The 25773-nt window shown below is 39.7% G+C and overlaps 1 protein-coding gene across 4 annotated transcripts in view; it reads right to left on the reverse strand.

Moving 5' to 3' along the window:
• The window catches only part of cdc42bpb (CDC42 binding protein kinase beta (DMPK-like)), a 206973-nt gene that overhangs the window by 124963 nt on the left and 56237 nt on the right, over nt 1–25773 (reverse strand). For all 4 annotated transcript variants that reach the window (XM_072568555.1, XM_072568554.1, XM_072568553.1 and 1 more), the window contains exon 2: nt 14277–14368. In XM_072568555.1, the coding sequence (XP_072424656.1) occupies nt 14277–14368 (92 nt within the window). The remainder of the gene's footprint in view (nt 1–14276; nt 14369–25773) is intronic.

Genomic DNA, 25773 nt, shown 5'->3' on the forward strand with positions numbered 1-25773 from the left:
CCACTTTCAAGGAGCTATGAACCTGCAATCCAATGTCTCTTTGTTCAGCAACACTCCCTAGGACCTTACCATTGAGTGTAAAAGTCCTGCTAAGATTTGCTTTCCAAAATGCAGCACCTCACATTTATCTAAATTAATCTCCATCTGCCACTTCTCAGCCATTTGACTCATCTGATCAAGGTCCCATTGTAATCTGAGGCAACCTTCTTCGCTACCCACTACACCTCCAATTTTGGTGTCATCTGCAAACTTACGAACTATACCTCTTATGCTCACATCCAAATCATTTTTACAAATAATGAAAAGTAGTGGACCCAGCATCGATCCTAGTGGCACTCCACTGATCACAGGCCTCCAGTCTGAAAAACAACCCTTCACTACCACCCTCTGTCCTCTACTTTGAGCCACTTCTGTACCCAAATGGCTAGTTCTCCCTGTATTCCATGAGACCTAACCTTGCTAACCAGTCTCCCATGGGGGATCACGTCAAACAGGTCACGTCAAACAGGTCACGTCAAACAGGTCACGTCAAACAGGTCACGTCAAACAGGTCACGTCAAACAGGTCACGTCAAACAGGTCACGTCAAACAGGTCACGTCAAACAGGTCACGTCAAACAGATCACGTCAAACAGATCACGTCAAACAGATCACGTCAAACAGATCACGTCAAACAGATCACGTCAAACAGATCACGTCAGCCACTCTGCCTTCATCAATCTTCTTAGTTAACTCTTCAAAAAAAATCAAGTTTGTGAGACATTATTTCCCATGCACAAAGCTTTGTTGACTATCCATAGTCAGTCCTTGCCTTTCCAAATACATGTACATCCTGTCCCTCAACAACAGGCCCCACAACCGACGTCAGGCTCACTTGTCTTTAGTTCTCGGGCTTGTCCTTACCACCTTTCTTAAATAGTGGCACCACTTTAGCCAACCTCCAGTCTTCCGGCACCTCACCTGTGACTATCAATGGTGCAAATACCTCAGCAAGGGGCCCAGCAATCACTTTCCTAGCTTCCTACAAAGTTCTAGGGTACACCTGATCAGGTCCTAGGGATTTATCCACTTTTATGCATTTCAAAACATCCAGCACTTCCTCCTCTGTAATTTGTACATTTTTCAAGATGTCACTATTTCCCTACATTCTATATCTTCCATGTTTTGGATGCAAGTTTGCTCGCTGAGCTGGGAGGTTCGTTTTCAGACGTTTCGTCACTGTAGTAGGTAATATCATCAGTGAGCCTCCGAATGAAGCTGTGGTGGTGTAGCCCACTTTCTATTTATGTTTGAGGTTCCTTGGGTTGGTGATGTCATTTCCTGTGGTGACATCATTTATGGTGATGTCATTTCATGTTCATGAACAGTAAATTGCATCATAGAAAATGACATTTCTTAAACATTCATGCAGGAAGTAGTTGTTCGCGGGTGGAACTCTCTCAGATGGCATTCCTTTCCCATCTTCGGGCAAGTTGTAGCGTGTTGCGCCCATAGGTTTTTGCAAGGTTTGTAGCTCAGGGTGTAGGTTTGCTCGCTGAGCTGTAGGTTTGATATCCAGACGTTTCATTACCTGGCTAGGTAACATCAGCGTATACAGAAAACCGACAAACACTGACCAAATACTTAACTACACCAGCAACCATCCCAACATACACAAACAAAGCTGTATCAAAACACTACTCCAACGAGCCACCACACAATGCAACACAGACGAACTTCGGAAAACAGAGGAGAACCACCTATACAACGTATTCAAGAAGAATGGATACTTGAAAAATATAGTCTGCAGATTCCTCCACAACAAGCAGACCAAACACAGCCAGAAACCCTAACCACCTTACCATACATCAAAGTCGTCTCAGAAATGACAGCCAGACTACTAAGACCTCTCGGAATCCTAGTAGCACACAAACGCACCAACACTCTCAAACAAAAACTAACAAACTTAAAAGACCCAGTACAACCCATGGACAAAACCAACGTCATCTACAAAATTCCATGCAAGGACTGCCACAAACACTACGCAAGACAAACAGGAAGAAAGTTAGCCACCAGGATACACGAACACCAAAAAGACACGACCCTCTCTCCCTCGTAGCCCTACACATGGATGAAAAAAACCATTTCGACTGGGACAACACATCTATCCTGGGACAGGCTAAGCAAAAACATGCCAGAGAATTCCTAGAGGCCTGGCACTCCAACCACAACGCCATAAACAAACACACAGATCTAGATACCATCTATCAACCCCTCTGAAAACGAACAGGAAATGACATCACCACAAACCCCAGGAACCCCATCCAGGAGAAAGATATAAATGGAAAGCAGGAGACAGCAGCTTCGCTTCACTTGGAAGTCACCACTGATGATGTTACCTAGCCAGGTAATGAAACATCTGGATATCAAACCTACAGCGCAGCGAGCAAACCTACACCCTAAATGTTACCTAGTATGGTGACGAAATGTCTGAAAACAAACTTCTCAGCTCAGTGAACAAACCTGTATCCAGAACCTCAACCTGAGCTACAAATCTTAAAACTCACAATCTTCCATGTTCTTTTCCATCATAAACATTGATGCAAAATACTCATTTAGTACCTTTCCCCATCTCCTGCAGCGTGACACAAAAGCTACCTTGCTGATCTTTGAGTGGCCCTATTCTCTCCCTAGTTACCCTTTTTGTTCTTAATGCATTTGTAAAAACCTTTTGGATTCTCTTTCACTATTTGTCAAAGCTATCTCATGTCCCCTTTTTGCCCTCCGTATTGCCCTCTTAAGTATACTCCTACTGCCTTTATACTCTAAGGATTCAGTTGTTCAAGGAGAATTACTAAGTACCTGGCATTAAATAATTAATCTACAAAACAATCTTGGGGTTTAAATAATTTTATGAAGTCAAATTTCTATTATATGATTCATTCAAGATATGAACTCCTTGATTATCTTACAAATAGCAGTCTTACAAATCAATGGCAAGATTCCATTTGGTTGCATCTGACTGCATTATTATATTATAAGGAGTAGACAAAGGAACAATATACAATTTAACCAAAATCTTTAAAAATCTTGTTAAATTGAATGGAAATTTCCAATGTAACTAGAAATTCAATACAATGTATTCAAATATGCACAACTAGGCAAAAAGGGTATTGGAATCAAATGAGACAACTCAAATTATAGAATAAATTAGACAAAATGTGAAAGTGAATTGATAAGTCTAAAGTTACTGCAGTCGAATGTAAAATACTGCATGTAGATTAAAAAAAAGATGTCACACAATCTAATGGTGTTGAAAAGCTAAGGATTAAGGAAAGAGACATAGGAATCTGAGTAAACCTTATGCTAAACATGACCAACTAATGCATAACAATATTAATACAAAAAAAACTGCAACCAGCCTTGGTTGCTGGGTAACAAGAAAGACATCGCAGAGAACAACTACAAGCAGATCCTTCGTGTCTGTTTGAATAATGTTTGAATAATGAAGAAACTTGAGAAGAACTGTGGACTTGTAAGACAAGCAAAGTAGTGTCAGTGGGTTGAGAATGAAAAATAAATAAAATAAATTAGAACAATAAATAAGGAGTAAAAGCTAATTTGAGGGCCATCAACAAGTAACTTAGGGAGCTGGCTTATAGATAAATACAGCAAAACGAAAAGCCATAATAATTTCAGAAACAATTAGATGCTACAAGGGCTGGATGTTTGGGTCTGTCTGGAATTATCTTCATCAGTAACTATCTAGTGATCTTGAAGAGGAGGCATATAATGCTTTCCTTTCGTGTTTCCACAATTCTCCCACTGGTGTCTGAACAGGCTTTTCTGTGGAAGTAATTCTTCTAAGCTCCACAATCTCATCCTTTCCCCATAGCCTGCAAAATCTCTCTTCAGGTACATAGCCATTTCTGTTTTTGAAAGCCACAACTGTATCCCCCTCCACCATGTCTTTGGGTAGTGCATTCTGGATCATACCACTCAGTATATTAAAAAACATTTTCACATTTGGTCCTTCTGTTAATCATCTTAAATTGGCATCCTCTCTGATTCTTGCCAATAGGAATAGTTTCATCCTTTCTTCTTTAACACTTACATCAAATCTTCTTTGAACCTTCCATTCTCTAAGGAGAACAGCCAGGTTCACAAATCCATCTATGGAACTGAAATTCCTTATTGCAGTAAGTACCCTTCTTATATTGTTTCTGCACCCTCTCCAATACATTCACACTTGGTCTAAGGTGCGGTGTTATGGACCAGATCAGATCCCTTCAACATACACAACGACGACAGCCTTGACCCTAGCTTTTTCTAATTTTAAAAACATGTGCTCGGCATTGCACTCCAGATGCAATTAAATTGGTCAAGTTAGTAGTCTTGAAGCAAAATACACTTTATTCATAAACTTTAGTTAAAATACAACAAAAGAAAGAAGGAATTGGAATAACAAATTCTCTTGGAAAACCTAGAATAATAGATCTAACTACTGAACAGTAACTGTTCCGATATGGTAAATCCCATATAAACACACTTGTCAAAGGCAAATTCAGCAAAATAGACCATCTCACATGCAATTCTAGCAGCAGGAAGAGAAATCCCTGCTTTTAGCTGTTACGGAGAGAGAGGAAAAAACAACAGCTTTGATATCCACTTTCAAGACCCCAGCAGGAACTGGTACTGAAGGCTGAAACTAAAAATCAACAAATCCTAGTTTTGTGGGAGCTTGACCCAACAATTCAGGCTGGTTCTGTTATTCCAACTTTGAGGGAAAAAAAACCCAAGGACTCACAAGCTGTTTATCTTATTGGCTTTGAAGCTGACTGCACACCACCTCTGTATCAACCTTTCCTCAAAAAAAGACAAAATACACCTCTTAAAGCCATAGTATCATAACAGTAGAGCCCAGTACTTTATAAAGATCCATCACAATGTCTTTGCTTTTGTACTTTATCCCTCTTTTAAATAAACTCCAGATATAGAAGTGCAATGAGCTAAATTCAAAAGTTACAATCTTCTTCATCAAGAAATTAAAATCATATTTTATAAAAATGACATTTACCAATCAGCACATACTGAACTACTTTAAATGGATTAGTTTATCCTTCTCATTTTTACAACTAACTGTTCATCTGCTTAAATAACCACTTTCTTAAACTAACTGTTGTTATTTTCCACCCCCCCTCCCCCCCCTCAGTTGTACTGTATTACTGGGTCAGGAACAGTGCCACCCAGACTGTACTCAGCATTTCCGGTCAGGGCCTGGAATTCTTCCCCATTTACCTACATGTTTGAAAGGTCATGGTAAGATTGGATCCACTATAACCCCTGCAGCAGTGAGTCACACAGCTCTTCCAGCATATCTCATACAAACGAAATCTGCACATCCGTTTGCTGTCACTTACTCACATTCAACATACAAAAGTCTTCACCACACCCATTTACATTTTAGAAAAGAAACACATTTGTATGTTCTCTTCTAAAGATTCATTCCATTCTTTTTCTTCTGCAGTCTCTCCATCCACAAGTTGCTTTCCTTTAGATTTCCTTATTTGATGCTTTCTTTTCACTTCTTCCTTATTCTTCCCTTTTGCTTTACCTTTCCTAATTGGCTTACTTTCCTCAGTTTATCATTCCCTTTTCAATTCCGAATTCTATTAAATATTGTAATACATCCTCAAATATAGTTATCCTATTAGTTGCTCTGCTACTTCCTTTCGCAACTTACCACTGACCAACTAAAAGCTTCTGCAAAAAAAAACCAAGACAAAGTCCTCATTTAATATCAATATACTTTTGTTTATTTTCAACTCAAATCAGCTGCAATTTTCTTTATGACAAACTCTCTTTTCAGTGATATAATAAAATCCATTAGTACCTTTTTACCTGGCAGTCATTTGTCATAACTAATCCCACTCTTTTTAATTTTTGTCTGTTTTCTATACTTTTCTTAACCTGTAGAATTAGCTTTAGAATTTTTATTTTAATTTCTCCGTTAGTCCAAAAGTGTCCACTTTTGCTCATCGCTTTATTTGTGGTGGAAGTGGGCTGATTGTGTACTTTCTTCTGTTTAATTTTTAAAACTAATATTTGTCCACTGTTTCATCTAGTTTTCCTTCCAATTTATCTGGGCTTTCATGTCATTTAAAGTGGCTGTTCCCAGTCTCCACCTTTAATTACTTCCTTTACTTATCTAGTTTCTGTACTTAGTTTTGCAATAGTGAAATCGAGATGCTCCCATCTCCATATGCCACCTGCTTGGCCCACCCCTAATTCCTAAACTAGATCCAACATAAATCCCTTTCTTTCAATTGGAGCATTCATTTAGAACGCAGTCCTGGGTACATTACAGAAATCCAATTCCTTCTGTGGAAGTTTCATTACACTTAACCTAGTTAATCTCTAAATAACTGCAGTCACTACATAACTGCAGCCATATCATTGAGTCTTTTTTAAATTCAGAATGTACCATTGGAAAGTCTAACATTTGTTGCCCATTTCTAATTGCGCTCAAGGAGGTGATGTGTACTGCCTTTGTAAATTTCTGTAGCCTGTGGTGTGTTGGTACATTATATTGGTGAGCTAGTTCCAAAGTTTTGACACAGCAACACTTAAGGAAGGGTTATATAGTTCCAAGGTAAAAACAATGACTGCAGATGCTGGAAACCAGATTCTGGATTAGTGGTGCTGGAAGAGCACAGCAGTTCAGGCAGCATCAGAGGAGCAGTAAAATCGACGTTTCGGGCAAAAGCCCTTCATCAGGAATAAAGGCAGTGAGCCTGAAGGGTGGAGAGCTAAGCTAGAGGAGGGTGGGGGTGGGGAGAAACTAGCATAGAGTACAATAGGTGAGTGGGGGAGGGGACGAAGGTGATAGGTCGGGGGGGGAGGAGAGAGAGAGAGGGTGGAGTGGATAGGTGAAAAAGAAGATAGGCAGGTAGGACGTCAAGGGGACAGTGCTGAGCTGGAAGTTTGGAACTAGGGTGAGGTGGGGGAAAGGGAAATGAGGAAACTGTTGAAGTCCACATTGATGCCCTGGGGTTGAAGTGTTCCGAGGCGGAAGATGAGGTGTTCTTCCTCCAGGCGTCAGGTGGTGAGGGAGCGGCGGTAAAGGAGGCCCAGGACCCCCATGTCCTCGGCAGAGTGGGAGGGGGAGTTGAAATGTTGGGCCACAGGGCGGCGTGGTTGATTGGCGAGGTTGTCCCGGAGATGTTCCCTAAAGCGCTTTGCGAGGAGACGTCCAGTCCCCCCAATGTAGAGGAGACCGCATTGAGAGCAACGGATACAATAAATGATATTGGTGGATGTGCAAGTAAAACTTTGGGATGTGGAAGGCTCCTTTAGGGCCTTGGATGGAGGTGAGGGAGGTGGTGTGGGCGCAGGTTTTGCAGTTCCTGCAGTGGCAGGGAAAGGTGCCAGGATGGGACGGTGGGTTGTAGGGGAGCGTGGACCTGACCAGGTAGTCACTGAGGGAACGGTCTTTGCGGAAGGCGGAAAGGGGTGGGGAGGGAAATATATCCCTGGTGGTGGGTTCTGTTTGGAGGAGGTGGAAATGTCGGCAGTGGATTTGGTTTATGCAAAGGTTGGTAGGGTGGAAGGTGAGCACCAGGGGTGTTCTGTCCTTGTTACGGCTGGAGGGGTGGGGTGGGGTCTGAGGGCGGAGGTGCGGGATGAGGACAAGATGCGTTAGAGGGCATCTTTAAGCACGTAGGAAGGGAAATTGCGGTCTCTAAAGAAGGAGGCCATCTGGTGTGTTCAGTAGTGGAACAGGTCCTCCTGGGTTACACCCTACCTCCTGCAAAAATGCCATCCCATATTCCAATTCCTCCGCCTCCGCCGTATCTGCTCCCAGGAGGACCAGTTCCACCACAGAACACAACAGATGGCCTTCTTCTTTAGAGACCGCAATTTCCCTTCCCACGTGGTTAAAGATGCCCTCCAACGCATCTCAAGCACATCCTGCACCTCCGCCCTCAGACCCCACCCCTCCAACCGTAACAAGGACAGAACAGCCCTGGTGCTCACCTTCCACCCTACCAACCTTCGCATAAACCAAATCATCCGCCCACATTTCCGCCACCTCCAAACACAGACCCCACTACCAGGGATAGATTTCCCTCCCCACCCCTTTCCGCCTTCCGCAAAGACAGTTTCCTCCGTGACTATCTGATCCGGTGCACACCCCACCTACAACCCACCCTCCCATCCTGGCACCTTCCCCTGCCACCGCAGGAATTGCAAAACCTGCGCACACACCTCCTCCCTCACCTCCATCCAAGGCCCTAAAGGAGCCTTCCACATCCCAAAGTTTTACTTGCACATCCACCAATATCATTTATTGTATCCGTTGCTCCCAATGCGGTCTCTTCTACATTGGGGAGACTGGACGCCTCCTAGCAGAACGCTTTTGGGAATATCTCAGGGATATCCGCACAAATCAACCACACCACCCTGTTGCCCAACATTTCAACTCCCCCCTCCCACTCTGCCGAGGACATGGGGGTCTTGGGCCTCCTTCACCGCCGCTCCCTCACCACCTGACGCCTGGAGGAAGAACGCCTCATCTTCCGCCTCGGAACATTTCAATCCCAGGGCATCAACGTGGACTTCAACAGTTTCCTCATTTCCCCTTCCCCCACCTCACCCAGTTCCAAACTTCCAGCTCAGCACTGTCCCCTTGACTTGTCCTACCTGCCTATCTTCTTTTCCACCTATCCACTCCCCCCTCCTCCCCCACCACCCCCCCGACCTTCCACCTTCATCCCCTCCCCCACTCACCTATTGTACTCGATGCTACTTTCTCCCCACCCCTACCTCTCACTTATCTCTCCACCCTTCAGGCTCTCTGCCTGTATTCCTGATGAAGGGCTTTTGCCCGAAATGTCGATTTTACTGCTCCTTGGATGCTGTCCGAATTGCTGTGCTCTTCCAGCACTACTGATATAGTTCCAAGTCAGCATGGTGTACAACCTGCAGGGGAACATGCAAGTATTTTCTACATGTTCTTGCATGCCTCGCCTCTCTCAATAGTACAGGTCAGGGATTTCGTAGGTGCTATTGAAAGAAGCTTGATGAGATGCTACAAATAATCTTATAGATGGCACACACTGTTACGATGGTGTGCCTGTAGTGGAGGGAGTTAACGGTTAAGGTGGTGAATGACATGTCATTACTATTGCTCCTTAAGATGTGCAGCTGATCTGAGGGTCCACATATGCCAACTGACAGGTAATGTCTCATCAATACATTCACTTCTGGTTTTTCCATGTGCTTGGACCTCAAGAGGTCACACAGCAGCTGGAGAAATTAATTAGAACACAGGTCATGGCCATGGTTTATTTCTGGATGGTACTGAATCTCTTGAACAGAGCAAGTGAATAGAATTCCACCACATTCATGATTTCAGCAAGTACATAAAAAGGAAAAGAATACCTAAAATAGACATTGTCCCCTTAGAAGATGAGACTACGCAACGAACATTGAGAAACAAGGATACGGCACAGGCTTTGAACATGCATTTTGCATGTCTTCATATTGGAAGATACAAAAGACATTCCAAGAATGGCAAGATAAAAGATTGAAATAAGCCTGATAAATAGAGAAAGAGTGCGTGGAAAACTGATAGGATTAAAAGCTGAAAAGTTCTTGGACCAAAAGCCCCGAATGCTGTGGTCGAGAAAGAAACAGCTGCATGCCTCATGGCATGCAAGGAGAGAGGGGTGCATTGGTTGTAACTTTGCAACATTCCCTAGATTCTGGAAAAGCTCCACCTTATTGGAAGATCCCCCAGATGTAACACCTCCTTTCAAGATAGGGAGGAGGCAGAATGCAGGAAATTATAGACCAATTAGCTTGACATCTGTCATTGGGAAAGTGGTAGAATCTATTATGATGAAGCCAACGTCAACAAGATTATGAGAAAGAGAAATTGTTTTTAAAATGCTTATTAGAATGCTCTAAGGATGTAACAAATAGTGCGATTAAACAGGTATCAGCATATATATATTTGGATTTCCAAAGGAATTTGATAAGGTGCCATATAAAAAGTACTGCACAAAAATTCACATTCAATGTGTTGAGTGCGATACACCTTCATGGGTAGAAGACAGACTAACAAAGAATCAAGATAAATGGATCATTGGCAGATTGACAACTGTAAAGAATGGAGTGTGAAGGAGATCATGATGGGACCTCAAATATTTATGATTTACATTAATTTGATTTTTATTTACTTGAATGAAAGAACTGACTGCATTACAGTCAAGTTTGTGATAATACAAAGATAGGTGGAAAGCAGGGCTGTGAAAAAGGATACAAATTGGCTGCAAAGGAATACAGGTAGATTAAGTGAGTGGTCAAAAATTTAGCAGACGGAATAAAAAAAAAGTGAGATTGTCCATTTTGGCAGAAATGTTTGAACAGCAAAGTATTATTAAAATGGAGACTACAAAATGCGACAGTACAGAGGGATGTATGTTCTTGTACATGAATCACAGAACTTAGAATACAGGTATAAAAAGTAATTAAGGCAACTAGAACATGACAATAAGGTTGGAGTGTAAAAATAGGAGAATCATGCTGTACTGTACAGTACATTCCTGAAAACACACCGAGAGGACAGAACAGAGTTTTGGTCTGCTTATATTAATTCAGAGACACTTAATTTACTAGGTTGATTCAAGGATGAAGGAGGTTATTGGAGTTTAGAAGAATGAGGGGTGATTGCACTGAAATATTTAATTCAGAGGCAGTTTGACAGGGTAGATGCTTAAAAGATGTTTCTCCTTATGGGAGAATCTAGAATTAGGGGCACAGTTACAAAATAAGGTATCCCACTTAAGACAGAGTGGAGGAGCTGCCTGAGGGTTGTCAGACCTTGAAGTTCTCTTTGACACAGTGGAGAATGAGCCATCGAATATATTCAATGCTGATTAGCACTGATCACAGCCTTCCTGTGTACAGAGATCAGTCCTCCTCACTGTTGAGCATGAAAAGAGGAAATGCCAAGGCAGTGACGTCACAGAAGCATCTAGATGAGGGGATTTTAATGCCCATCATATGGCTTTGTAACACCACTACTGGCAGAGTTGGTCGATCCTTAAAACACATAGCTGCTAGACAGGTGGTAAGGAAACAATCTACTTGATCTCACCCTCACCACTCTACCTATTGACCATGCATGCACCTGTCGATGAGTGTGTTGGTATGTATAACAAACACAGTTATCATGGAGACAAAATCCAGTCTGAGGATATATTCCATACTGTTGAGCCATTAAGCCATGCTGCATTGCATAAACTTGAACAAATTAGCCCATCTGAGGGGTGCTGGAGGTCAACAACAGCAATAAAATTGTATTCAATCATACTATGCAACTTCATGATTTGGTATATCCTCTATCGCACCATCAGGCCAGAGAATCAAGCTTGATTCAAAGAAAATGAAGGAAGGCATGCTAGAAACAGCACTGGGCATACCTAAAAGTGAGGCAGAGCTACAACAGAAGACTGTGTGTATGCCAAAAGTATCATGTAACAGACAGGACTAAGCAGTTCCAAAAACAACAGTTCAGATCCAAGACCTGCAGTCCTAGCACATCAAGTGCAATGGTGGATAATGGAACCAAAAGGAGGCTGCATCTCCACATATAGCCCTATCCTCAACAATACAGGAATCCAGCATGTTATGCAAAACAAAAAATAAACTGCGAGAGAAACTCCGCAGTTCTGGCAGCATCCATTATAGAGAAAGCAGAATCAATGTTTCAGATCCAGTGACCTTTCATCAGAATGTGCAACAGGCATCCATCTTTAAAGAAAAATGAAAAGTGGATGATCCATTTCAGCCTTCACCTAAAGTCCTCAGCACCCCAGATATCAGCATTCAACCAAATCAGGTCACTCCCTATAATGTCATGAAATGGCCAAAGGCACTGAATACAAAGGCTATCGCCCATTACAACAGCCCAGCAATAGCACTGAAAGACACACTCCAAAACCAGCTGTGCACCTAATCAAGCTGATCTAGTACAGCTAGCATCTACCCAGCAACGTACAAAATTGCTTAGGTGCATCCTGTCTACAAGAAGCAGGATAAGTCCAACCCTGCCAATTACAGTCCTCTCTATTCTTGATCATCCTTAAAAAGTTAGAAGGGGTATAGTTACAAGAATATTGTTCCATCAGTAAACAAGATTGGACTCAGTCAGTTTAGAAAGAACGTTAGTTTGGTATATCAATCAAGGTTTTTTTTCTGTACACATTTCTATACAAGCAGTTTCAGACCATCAAAGCAATTTGATTCAAGCAATATCTGATGTTCAATATATTTTACACCCTTAAAATATTAAATGTATTTTAAAAATCTCTAATTAGAATTTTAGAAGATGAATGGTGGATGATTTCAACTTAGAGAACTTCAACATTCTTCTAGATTGCACTTGCACCTCCAAGTGAATAGTATGAAGATATGCATTTTGAACATTTTCAAATATAGATATAGTATTTATATGGCAGTTTAGGGGTAAACTATTCTGGTCCTTGAGCCCACTCTGTCATTCAATAAGATCATGACTAATCTATGGCCGAACTCCATGTGCTTGCCCCATATCTCTTGACACCCTTGCTTAATAAAAATTAACCGCAGTTTGAAGTAGTGTGTTCCAAATCACCACTACTCCTCATGAGTAGAAGTGCTTTCTATCAAGCCCTGAATGGCCTGGCCCGAATTCTTAGACTATACCCCCTCTTTTCAAATCTTCAGATTTCATGATCTATCCTTTTTAGGTCTGAAATGGATAATATCACACTTGCTTATATTAAAATCCATCTGCTATAGCTTTACCCATTCACCTAATTTATCAATATCCTGTTGTAATTTTATACTGGTGAATCATGAAAATGAAATACTTTTAAACAACTGCTTAGTATTATGAACTAGTGTGTAAATGAAGTGACTGATTTTACCGTGAGACATTTTGTATAGCAATTGCTTCCAGTCAAATGTGATTGAGTACCAATGCGATAGCAACAGAATTTACCACACACCAGTACTATTGCATTAACACGCTATTACTTTAAACCCTTTAACTGTTTGTTAATAAACAAATATTAATTTCACTTGTTTTTTTAAAAAAATACCACTGATAGGCTAACACTTTTTCATGTATCTTCAAGTCCAGCACACAAAAAACAACTATCGCACCAAAGAGTAAAAGTCAACGGATTTTTAAAAAACGTTAAGGGATATCGGCTTCGTTGCCCTGGCCAACATTTACTGTTTATTCTAACTGCCATTTAAAATGTGGTGGAGATTGCGTTTTTGAACTGCTGTACTCAGTGTGGTCTAGGCATATATTAGCAAGTGAAATCCATTATACTGCTCACTGTAATGACATAGTATTATATTCCAGTGAAACAGTCGATCTGTCCCTTGTCATAACAATGCCTATTAAGGAAGTGTCTAACAAATTGTGGAATGCAACCCTGTTGATTGTCAGACAAGCTTTTAGTCCTCCACCTCTTTTCAGGAAATAGAAATGACATTAAAGGAAGCAGAACTGGCTTAAGTTCAGCAAAGAAATGGTTCTTGTCCAATTTCACAACAAATAAACAAGTAGTGAAAAGTTTTACAAAGAAAGACCAATCTTCCAGCTGGCTGCATGATTTCATTAAATTTTAAATGTCAAAGTTTCAAGAACCTTTCTGACTTTGACAATTATAACAGTAAAATAAGCCTGAAAATCTATTCATTTCTTGTTTGGCGAAACTAAGTTTACATGATTAAATACAGATGTCAAAAATGTTATGAATGCAGTTATTTTTGAAGTCAATGAATTTTGGGCATTAGAAAGTCACATATATTGGTCACTATGGGGGCAATACTAGGGCACATGTGGGGTGATTATACAGGGAGATAGCTTACATAAACTTGCGCAAACCCACAATTTGGCCAGAGTATTGCCATCAAGTAGCTACTGCAGATTAATAAAACATCTGAGAACTGGTGTTAACAGTTTGCTGCTAAAGCGTGATCACATAAAAATGAAAGATTCAATATTCAAATCACTATAGAGAACATATTTTGATGATAAAATTTCCTGACCTGTAGAAAATATTCGATTGAAAAGGTACGGTTGCAATCTGCTTATACACAATTACCAAATGTTTTACTTTTGGTGACATAAGTTATGACATATCATAGCTTTAAAGAAGGTGCCTTGTAAAACTTACTGGAATTTCAAGAAACAATTCACTGTTGGAAGACATTATTTGTTTGACTGCTCACCTCACCAAATGCTCCTCTGCCAATGACTTTCAACATTTCAAAGTCATCTCGGCGTAGCCTCAGCTCCTTTACAGTCGAGGTAAATGGTTTTGCTGTAAAGTTCAAAAATGATTGAATTAGAAAGGTTACATGCATTTCAAACTTGTTTGAGAATATCTCTTGTCGTGAAAATTTTGACAATTCAGATTCATGGAATTATTACAGCACAGGAAGCCTCCATTCGACCCATCGTATCTGTGCTGGTTCTTTGAATAAGCATGACACTTAGTGTCTACTCACTGTAAATTTGCACATTGATCCTTCTTAAATAACCACCTAATTCCTTCTTGAATGCCTTGGTTAAACCTGCCTCCACTACAATCAAGGAGAAAGCGAGGATTGCAGATTCCTGAAGAAGGGCTCATGCCCAAAACGTCGATTCGCCTGCGCCTTGGATGCTGCCTGACCTGCTGCGCTTTTCCAGCTCCACTACATTCAAACAGTGCATTGCAGCCATTAACTGCTCACTCTGAAAAAGTTTTTCCTCATGTCACTTGGTTTTTTTTTTTACTAATTAATGACTTTAAATTTATGTTCTCTCACTATTCTAAGTAAAAACATCTTCTCCATATAGTGGGTCCACACCCCTCTCAATTTTGAACACTTCTATCAAAGCTCTTCTCAGGCTTCCCATCTAAGGAAAACAGTTCCACCTTCTCTAATCTAGCTTCATAGCTGAAATTCCTCATCTGTGGGACCAATCTTTTAAATTTCTCCTGCATTCTCCAATGCTTTCACATTCTTCCTAAAATGCGACATCCAGAACTGTATACAGTTGTCCAGCTGAACACGAACTACTGTCTTATACAAGTTCAATATAACCTCCACGCTCTTGTAGTCTAGAGCCCTAGTTATAAAGCTTTAGTAGATATTTTTAATAACCTGGAGAAAGTGAGGACTGCAGGTACTGGAGATCAGAGTCGAGACTGTGATGCTGGAAAAGCACAGCAGGTTAGGCAGCATCAGAGGAGCAGGAGAATCGACGCTTCAGGCAGAAGTCCTTCATCGGGAATGAATGAATTTTTAATAACTTGTTCAGACATGTTACAGTCACACCACTGGAGCAAACTTTCTTGACCTACTTGCACATAAAACTTGGAACTCCTGCTCCAGTATTCTGTTTCAATTTGCACTTTATTTTGCATTGTTTCCCCATATTCTTCCTGCCAAAATGTATCACTTCACTTCCCTGCATTAAAGATCACCTGCTACCTAACCACCCACTTACTAACTTGTCCATGCCCTTTCAAAGTTCTACACTAACCTCTTCACAATTCATGTTCTCGAATTTACATATCACATGCAATTTTTAAAATGGTACCCGGCACACCAAAGCCTTGATCAATAAAATACGTCAAATGAAAAATGTTAAAAACTGCAGCATTCCAAGTGTTATTTGCTGCAAAAACAAAACATTTAAAATATTTTAAACATTTATAGGTCAGAAGATTTAAGATTTATAGGTTACTTGCAGTTTATCCGCCATGCAACTTTTATCCACACATCTAGTTTTTTTGCTGTGGAGAGAACTCATGATCCCTTGAATAAAGGCTCACAAACTGTTAAAATAAATGAAGAGCTATTCAAAAATCTCTTCAAAACTAATCTGCTCATAAAACAACCAATAAAAGAAAGCACCATCACATTCGCCATTATGCAAACAACCCTGCTAAAATGCCATACATCAGTAGAATTCACCATTCACAATGATACTCCATTGCAAACTTTATAGACAAATCTTCCAGAGATCAAAAATACTAGTGTCTATGATGTTACATCTCAAAGTTTCAGCAGACAGACTTTAATTTAAAGCAGGCAATTTTTTCATCCAATTCAAAGGTTCAGATGTCTGAATTTTACATCAATGTAAAAATGTACAAGGTCCAGTCACAAATGTGTACCTTAATCTCAATACTGTTGAATTCAAAAGCATGTTATATCTTCAGGATAAAAGTACTCAAATACCTCGACACTTGCACAAGTGCTGATCAACTTATTCATCACTTACCTTTTCTGAACAAAGTTTGATCACTTGTCACTGCATGAGAAACATATTTAACTTATCAGACAGTATCTATTTATGAGATTTGAAGTTGGTAAGGCCTTATTAACTTACCTGTCAAAAGTAATTCAACTCCAGATTAGACATCTCCCATGGCTAACAACTCCTATAAGATTCAATCCAGGTGGCCTAACAAAAAAGGTTCCCAGAGTGAGTGGTGAGAGGCTGTTGTCTACAACGTCCACTCACAACAGGTTAGGCAAGGGAAAGAATCTTGCACATGGACTTGTTGCGAGCACCTTTATCCCAGGGTAGGAATCTCAGAATCAGTCTCATTCATTATTTTTAAATATCCAGTGACTCCATCCAGACAAACGACAACCATTTCTATAACTAAAAGAAAGAATGCCAAATTCTGGAAATGCTTCATAATATTTAAAATACAACATTTATGATTGGACGAAGAGTCAATAGATATACAAGAGTAAGAAAAAGGAGAACCATTTGGTTCCTCAAGCCTACTTCACTATGAAAATTGACAACAGCCGATCAGTTTGCGTTTCACAATCCCATCTGTCCCCAATAATTTTGGAGCATGTTAGACATGAGAGTCAGTTTAACCTTTAAAGACATAATGACCTACACCTCCATCAACGGTAGAGTTCCAAAGTCACACAACCCTCATCTCCATCAAAACAGGCAATCCCTAATTTAGAAATAGTGCCCAAGCCCCTGTACTGGACTTACCTGCAAGAGAAAAAATCCTTTGCACATGTACCTTGTCAAGATCTTTCAAGCTCTTAAACACTACTGTCAGGTCACTCTTTCCTCACCTAAACTCCAGTGCAAACAAGGCCAGCATGTCCAACACACCTTTATAACCAAATAACTACAATGACAAGACAACTGACCTAAATTAAACTGGAGAAATATTCCAAATCCAATTTTGTATCAGATAATCTATTAGGATAAAATACCGATTATAAATAAGCATTCTTTTCAATGAAAATAGGAAACAAAACATGAGTTTGTGGTTAAACTTCTTCCAAATATATGTAAGAGTATCAGTAGGACTGACCACTTTATAGTCATCATGAATACAAAGTTCCAGTTTCGCACTGACATTTCTGTCATGTGCGCAAAATGGACTTTGCATTCCAACAGATTAAACCACCTAAAACTAGGCATCCATAACGTGCTGCAGGCCTTCAGCTGCAGCAAAAATTATATTCGAGAAACAGTACAAATCCAAACTCCCCAATCACTCTACTCTCAATCAGCAGAAAAGTGATGAAAGTGGTTGCCAACATGATGTCAAGTGGCATTTGTTAAGGTCCAACCTGCTCACTCATGCTCAGTTTCAGTATCAGCAGGCCACTCAGCTCTTGCTCCAGCCATTACAGAGCTGTTCCAGCCTAGGTCCAAATGTGAACAAAAGAGCTAAACTCCAGAAATGATGTGATAGTGACTACATTAAGGCAGTTACATCAATGACCTTCCCTTTATCAAAAAGGTCAGAAATGCAAGGCATGCTATTAACTACATAACATTCAATACTATCCATGTTTCCTCAGATACTGTATCAGTATCCATATTCACTAAGGTCTGAATGACATCCAGGCTTAGGTTGATAAGTGGCAACCAATATTCATGCCACACAAGTTAGACAAGCTAGGCAATGATCACGTAGGAGGCTCTCAATGGATGCTGCACAACCCACTGTGATTTCCAGCATTTTTCGATTTCAGTAGTTAGTGACCATCTCCAACAACAGAGGGTCTAATCATTGCTCCTTGACATTCTATGACATTTCCATCCCTAGAATCAGTCACTATTAACATGTTCGGAAAATATAACTGACCAGAAACTCAACTGGACCTGCCATATAAATACTGTTGCTACAAAAGCACTTCAATGCTGAAACTTCTGTAGTGACTAACTCAACTTTTGCCTCCCAAAGACTTGTTCACCTTCTATGAGGCAGAAGTCAGGGGTGTGATGGAATATTCTCCACTTCCCTAGCTGACTAGAGGTTCAACACCACAAGTAGTTCTTATATTCTTCAGAACAAATAAACCTGCTTGAATGGTGCACCATCACTACTTTCAACATTCACTCTCTCTCTCCCACACTGATGCATGATGACAGCAATGAATACTATCTACAAGATGCACTACTTTAAGTCACCTCCTTCAACTGCACCTTCTAAACAGATGACCTCTAATATCTAGAAGGACAACAGTAGCATCTATACAGGAACACCACAACCTGTGAATTCCCCTTCATGTCATACATAATTCTGATTTTGAACTATTTCACCATTCTTTGTTGTTAAATCAGTGAAAATCTTGAAACCCCCATCCTTACAACACTGCAAACACTTCCGGTGACTGCAGACTGGGATGGTTTAAGGCAACAGATTAACAGCACCTTCTCCTGGACAAATAAATGGAAGTGAAAACAGCCCCATAAACAAAATGTAGCTTGAGAAAGGCAGCAAGAGGAGAAACATAAAAAGGTAAGAGAAAGATTCAGAATCCTGGCATTCTCACACACCACACCACAAATTGTTTCAAAGATTCATTAGAGCCGTGAGGATTTGGTCACTGTGCTATGCCCACCATGGATAATTAGGAAGGGTTTTAATTCCAAATAGGCAACAATAATAGAGCAGTGAAATAGCAAATTCATGCTTTACAAAAGTATTAGTTGTCTGTGTATGCTAAGTATACTACTTGTTCACAGATGTAACATAAATCCTCACTAAGCAGCAATATAGCAGTTTGTTCACTCCTCGAAGAGGCAGCATTGGCTTCCAATTCCAAAGGTACTGGCACCTAAATTTAATCTGCTATTTAATAAATGGGATTTGTTTAAAATCCTCCACAACTGCTTGTTTCGTATTATGCTCATTAATGTAGAACTGTGCTCCAACTAAATATGAACATACAAGCAGAATGAAAGGTTTTTAATTTAATGTTACGAAGAAATTTCCATGGATTGTGGGTATCTTTTAGAAAAGAGAAAATGAAAGCAGTTTGGGAACGTATTTATTTTACAGAAATTATTTCTTGATAGTTGCTTCTTACGATAACTGTTTATTTACTGGAGGCTCCATACCTGGTTTATGACTTTCAGGTAAGGCTATAGTGTCTGTTGGAGATTTGAAAATTGTGTTTAAAAATACCCATACTTTTTAAAAATGCTATTTTTACATTATTATTGAACGTCAACTGAGTTTTGCTACACATTAAAGCAGTTGCTATTGCATCAACGACTAGAACAGCTACAGCAAATTGTACTAATTCCTCAGCTAAGAACAATTGTACAACTTTTAAGTAATGCCTCAGTTGCTAACATTGGCAATATTAATTTATTTTCAGAGCAAACATAGCTGAAGGGGTAAACCAGATGCAGAACTATCCATGCAGTGTAGCAAGTGCTTATCACAAAATATTGCAGCAACTGAAATTTAAAATATTGACACAAATCTTCATCTTCAGTTGTCCTTAAAGTAAAAAGGTAGTCATTCTCCATCTCAAAAATGCTCCCCATTAGACATGATAATCTGCATTTCTGCAAAATCTGGGCTCAGAAGAAGCATGTAACAGCACTGAGTCAGAGAAATGTTTGAGGGTTGAGATGATGGTGCCAGATCCTCGAAGATTACAAATATTTACCCAATTTTACTTAGCGGAGAAAGTGAGGACTGCAGATGCTGGAGATCAGAGCTGAAAATGTGTTGCTGGAAAAGCGCAGCAGGTCAGGGAGCATCCAAGGAACAGGAGAATCGCCAGAAGGGCTTAAGCCTGAAACATCGATTCTCCTGTTCCTTGGATGCTGCTTGACCAATTTTACTTAGCATCATGTAAAGTTATCAGAGAATTATTTTAAGGTTCAATGAAATCAGAACTGTTACTTGGAGTTATAGAGATATACAGCACGGAAACAGGCCCTTCAGTCCAACTCGTCCATGCTAACCAGATATCCCAACCCAATCTAGTCCTACCTGCCAGCACCTGGCCCATATCTCCCTCCAAACCCTTCCCATTCATATGTACCAATCCAGATGCCTTTTAAATGCTGCAATTACACTAGTCTCCACCACTTCCTCTGGCAGCTCATTCCATACATGTACCACCCTCTGCATGAGGTTACCGCCCCTTAGGTCTCCTTTATATCTTTCCCCTCTCACCCTAAACCTATGCCCTCTAGTTCTGGACTCTCCCACCCCAGGGAAAAGGCTTTGTCTATTTATCCTATCCATGTCCCTCATGATTTTATAAACCTCTATAAAGCTCTACAGCCTCCAACGCTCCAGGAAAAACAACCCCAACCTATTCAACCTCTCCCTATAGTTCAAATCCTCCAACCTTGGCAACATTCTTGTAAATCTTTTCTGAACCCTTTCAAATTTCACAACATCTTTCCAATAGGAAGGAGACCATAACTGCATGCAATATTCCAACAGTGGCCTAACTAACGTCCTGCATAGCCGCAACATGACCTCCCAACTCCTGTACTCAATACTCTGACCAATAAAGGAAAGCATACCTTAATACTGCTAAACCTGTTGCGACAAGTACTGACATTTATTGACAGTAGAATCATAAAGAGATGATGGACACTCATGCTTCAGTAATATTGGTATTGGGACACAAATGCAAGAACAACCAATCTCATCTTACATTAATAAAATTAATGTCTACTGTTAAAGGGTCAGAATGGCTGTTCAGTACATTATTAAAACTAGGTCACACTTCATTCAATAAAGCTTAACATGTTCAGTGGTTTTGCAGCAAAAATATCACATAAAAGTCAATGTTCATGTCAATTCTCCGATTCTGGTCTTCACTACATCAAATGTACCCTGTAGCAGGGGAAGGTATAACTGACAGCAGCTTCAGAATTTCTACATTTAACTGGTCGTGAGAAATTGCCATCAGCTTTGCCTAGTAACAAATGCTGGCATTAACAGTTTCTCAGTAATACAACAGCAAATTCAAGGTCAACGTTTTCAGAAAAACACAAGTCTTTGCACTTAAGTTATGGAGTAACCAACACAAATAGCTGCAATCAAAAAATTACAGCTTTTAAAAAAAAGCTTTGTGGAGGAAATGTACCAACTGCTCAGTAATTACAGAGCCAGGGCTGTTTGAAGATAGACTGCTTGCCGCCTAATCAGAATTTAAGGATCCCACTTCATGGTTTTTATTTTTCTAAGTAAATAACAGACCACCAAAAAACACATCTGTATTGGACATTTAAAACTGCCACCAAACAGTGAAAAAGTAAATATCAATGGCATTGGAAGAAGGGAAGAGTGAATTGATAGATGTGCAAAATGACAAAATATGGAATGAAAACTTTGTAGGAGAACCATTGTGGTAAATAGAATTGACCAATGTGAAAGGAATATTCTTGTTCATAAAACTTTAACCTTAGACAACTTTCTAGATGCAAGGTGATGGCTGGATCTTATTTATTCTAGTGACCATCATAGTCTTGGGCTGTACTCCTACCGCTTTCAGGGGGATTTTTAAAAATGCCAAATTATTAAATGATTTTCTGCACAAAGTAGTTTTAGAAGACCAATTGTACATTTACTGGCCTAGTACAATATGAAACAGCTTCTCATTTCCATTGAAAACTTAAATTTAATTAAATATGCAATTTAATTTTAGCAATAGTGGCATTTAATATTTTGAACATGGCACTTGGAAGTTCAGATTGTTAAGTATAAGCTGTACTCAGATGAACATGTGGGATTAGTTTTAGTTCCCACCTCAGTGGTGGAAGTAATGTTTTTGCTGTTTGTTCATCAGTTTGTCTAGAAACAACATAACTCAAACATTAATGCACAGTTGTCAATGAACATGATACATTGATTGGCCCAAAGAAGAACTGATATTGGAATTGGTATTTTTCTAACAAAAGGACTTGCTTAGATCAAGGACAAAATCACAGCTGAGTTTTTTTTAAATATACTTCAATATTTTATTTAGAGTTAGCAGGAATTTTGAATTAGCACTGCACTTCAATTTTGATGCAGATCTCTCCAAAAAATCAATATGCAGGTTCGTCAAATTGCCATTCTTGCATCTCCTCCATAGTAATGTGGATAAATTAATTTGTTACATCTTAGTTTTAAATCTTCCCTCCAATTCAGCACATTGAAGTTCCAAAAATAGTTACAATGATTGAACATCCTTTACATTGTAAGGAATAAACTGTAGCAATCTGTGACTTGTTCAAATTTTTGACCCTCTCCTGCCTTTGACTTATTATCCTGCATATATCAAAAGTGAATCAATAATAGTAAAATTTCATAAAATTCAAGCTTTAGAAAACGTAAATACAGAATTCATTTTTATGCCAAATGTTTGAACAGTTTACACAGGATCAGCTTTATTTGACTATGTCATTACCATGTTGGTCACTAGTCCATGTTCCTTAGCAGCAACCACAGAAAGATTACTCTTATATCATTTTTGACCCATAGCTTATCATCACAGCCAGTCATTTTCACATCATTAGGTCTTAGAATGCTTAAAAAAGTTACGCACTGACTTTAGAAGAAAGATAAAACAAATAACCCATTCATCCTATAAAATGGAAAAGAACGTCAGTTTCAATCAAAATAAGCAAAATGTTCAGATAAACAGTAGGTAAATATTAGAGAGTCATAGAGATGTACAGCATGGAAACAGACCCTTCGGTCCAACCAGTCCATGCCGACCAGATATCCCAACCCAACCTAGTCCCACCTGCCAGCATCTGGCCCATATTCCTCCAAACCCTTCCTATTCATATACTCATCCAAATGCCTTTTAAATTTTGCATTTATACTAGCCTCCCCCACTTCCTCTGACAGCTCATTCCATACATGTACCATCCTCTGCATGAAAACTTTGCACCTTAATGTCTCTTTTATATCTTTCCCCTCTCACCCTAAGCCCATGCCCTCTACCTCTGGATCCCCAGGGAAAAGACCTCGTCTATTTATCCTATTCATGCCCCACATGATTTTATAAACTTCTATAAGGTCACACCTCAGCCTCTGATGCTCCAGGGAAAACAGCGCCAGCTTGTTCAATCTCTCCCTATAGCTCAAATCCTCCAACCTTGGCAACATCCTTGTAAATTTTTGCTGAACCCTTTCAAGTTTCACAACATCCTTCTGATAGGAAGACGACCAGAATTGCATGCAATATTCCAACAGTGGCCTAACAGCCTCAATATGACATCCCAACTCCTGTACTCAATACTCTGAACAATAAAAGAAAGCATACCAAACACCTCCTTCACTATCCTATCTACCTACGACTCCACTTTCAAGGAGCTATAAACCTGCACTCCAAGATCTCTTTGTTCAGCACCATTCTCCAGGACCTTACCATTAAGTGTATAGGTCCTGCTAAGGTTTGCTTTCCCAAAATGCAGCACTTCGCATTTATCTAAATTAAACTCCATCTGCCACTTCTTAGCCCATTGACCCATTTGATCAAGTTACCATTGTGATCGGAGGTAACCCTCTTCACTGTCCACTACACCTCCAATTTTGGTGTCATCTGCAAACTTACTAACCATACATACCTCTTATACTCACATTCAAATCATTAATATAAAATGATGAAAAGTAGTGGACCCAGCACCGATCCTTATGGCACTCCAGTTTGAAAAACAACCCTCCACCACCACACTCTGTCTTCTACCTTTGAGCCAGTTCTGTACCCAAATGCTGAGTTCTCCCTGTAATTCATGAGATCTAACCTCCCATGGGGAACCTGGTCAGCCACTTTACTGAAGTCCGTACAGAGTATGTCCACTGTTCTGCCCTCAATCCTCTTATTTTTTCAAAAAACTCAATCAAGTTTGTGAGACATGATTTTCCACATACAAAGCCATGTTGACAATCCTTAATCAGTCCTTGCTTTTCCAAATACGTGTACATCCTGTCCCTCAGCACCCTTCTTAAACAGTGGCACCACTATTCTAGCCTGGTGCATTAACTTTCCTAAATTATCCAGCACAACTGATGATTCCTTCTGACAGATGGAAATGTTTGACATACAATGTGGAAACAACTCATTTTTGTGGGCAGGCAGTTTATCAAAATGAATTTGCAATGAAACAAGCCTAAAAATTCCTCACCCTTCCTTACAAAAAACTACTTGACCTTAATGTTTTAATGGCAGCATTAAAACTACAACCTGCCGCCTCCAGTGTTTGGTCTTAGGGAGCTAGCCACAGGCACTCTTCTGTTCTGCTTGCGAGAGTAGACTAAAGTCATTTAGATTTTAACTATTCATTCTTTGTACAATTGCAAATTCGCCCTCGCTAACAGTGATGACGAGAGCAACATCTTCGTTTTCACAAGTTCAAAGGCAAATTGTAATTTCCCTCAAAATTCATGTTCACTGTATTACATTAGCAGTATATACAAAGGTGAACAATTTGCATGCAAGGCGAGTATTTACACAAGTTATAGCTTTTCTGATAAACAGTATGACAAATCTCACCCAAGGTCAAAACTGACATCACAATTACTCCAAGAGAAATAATACATGTTAAATACAATTTTAATGTACAAATAACTAATCATAAAAGTCTGCAGCCCCTGGAGGTAACGGTTACACAACAAAGTGTGTTTTGAGATAGAGGACACGATTCACTTCAAAAATTGAAAAATCTGGACAATGTAAACGTTACAAAACGGGCTGGGCCCATACACCAAACTATTTGGAACACTTATCACGCAGTCACCTGTTAGACCCTTGCTGCAACTGACAAAACAAGTTATTACCATTCAAAAAGTAATAAACTTTGGAGTGCCCTAAGGAAATGAAGTCACATCTTTTTTAAAACACATTTACAAATTGAATAGTTCTTAGAGAACACATTGTGGAACTAATTGGACAGCAGGCTATATTGGGCCTAGCATTGTTGAAAGAGATAGGATTAATTAATAACCTCATGTGAAGGTGACCTCAGACAGCAGCAATCAAATGACTAAGCTTTACAATCAATCAGTTTGAGGGGAGGGCTAGTGCACGACTAGTATTTTAAACTTAAATAAGAGGAATTATTAGGGCATGAAAACAGAGCTAGTTAAAGCAAACTGGCAAATGAAGATAAAAGATAGGTCAATAGTGTTATAATATCAAATATTTAAGAGAACATTTCAGAGTGCATATATTGTAATAAAGATAGATTCTAAAGGGAGGGTTAACTATCTGCAGTTAATTGAAAATATTAGCAATATCTGATATCTGCTACCATAAGAACAGATATAGTCTACTTCTATTCAGCCCATCAAGTACACTCTGCCCTTCACTGAGATCTTGATTGATCTGATAACTTTCAACTCCACTTTCCTGCCTTATCCCCATAATCTTCGAGCCCCTACTGAAAATCTGACTCCACCTTGATTATAATTAAGAACTCAGCCTGCAC

The sequence above is a fragment of the Chiloscyllium punctatum genome, chromosome 4 (assembly GCF_047496795.1).
Source record: "Chiloscyllium punctatum isolate Juve2018m chromosome 4, sChiPun1.3, whole genome shotgun sequence".
NCBI classification, from domain to species: Eukaryota; Metazoa; Chordata; class Chondrichthyes; order Orectolobiformes; family Hemiscylliidae; genus Chiloscyllium; species Chiloscyllium punctatum.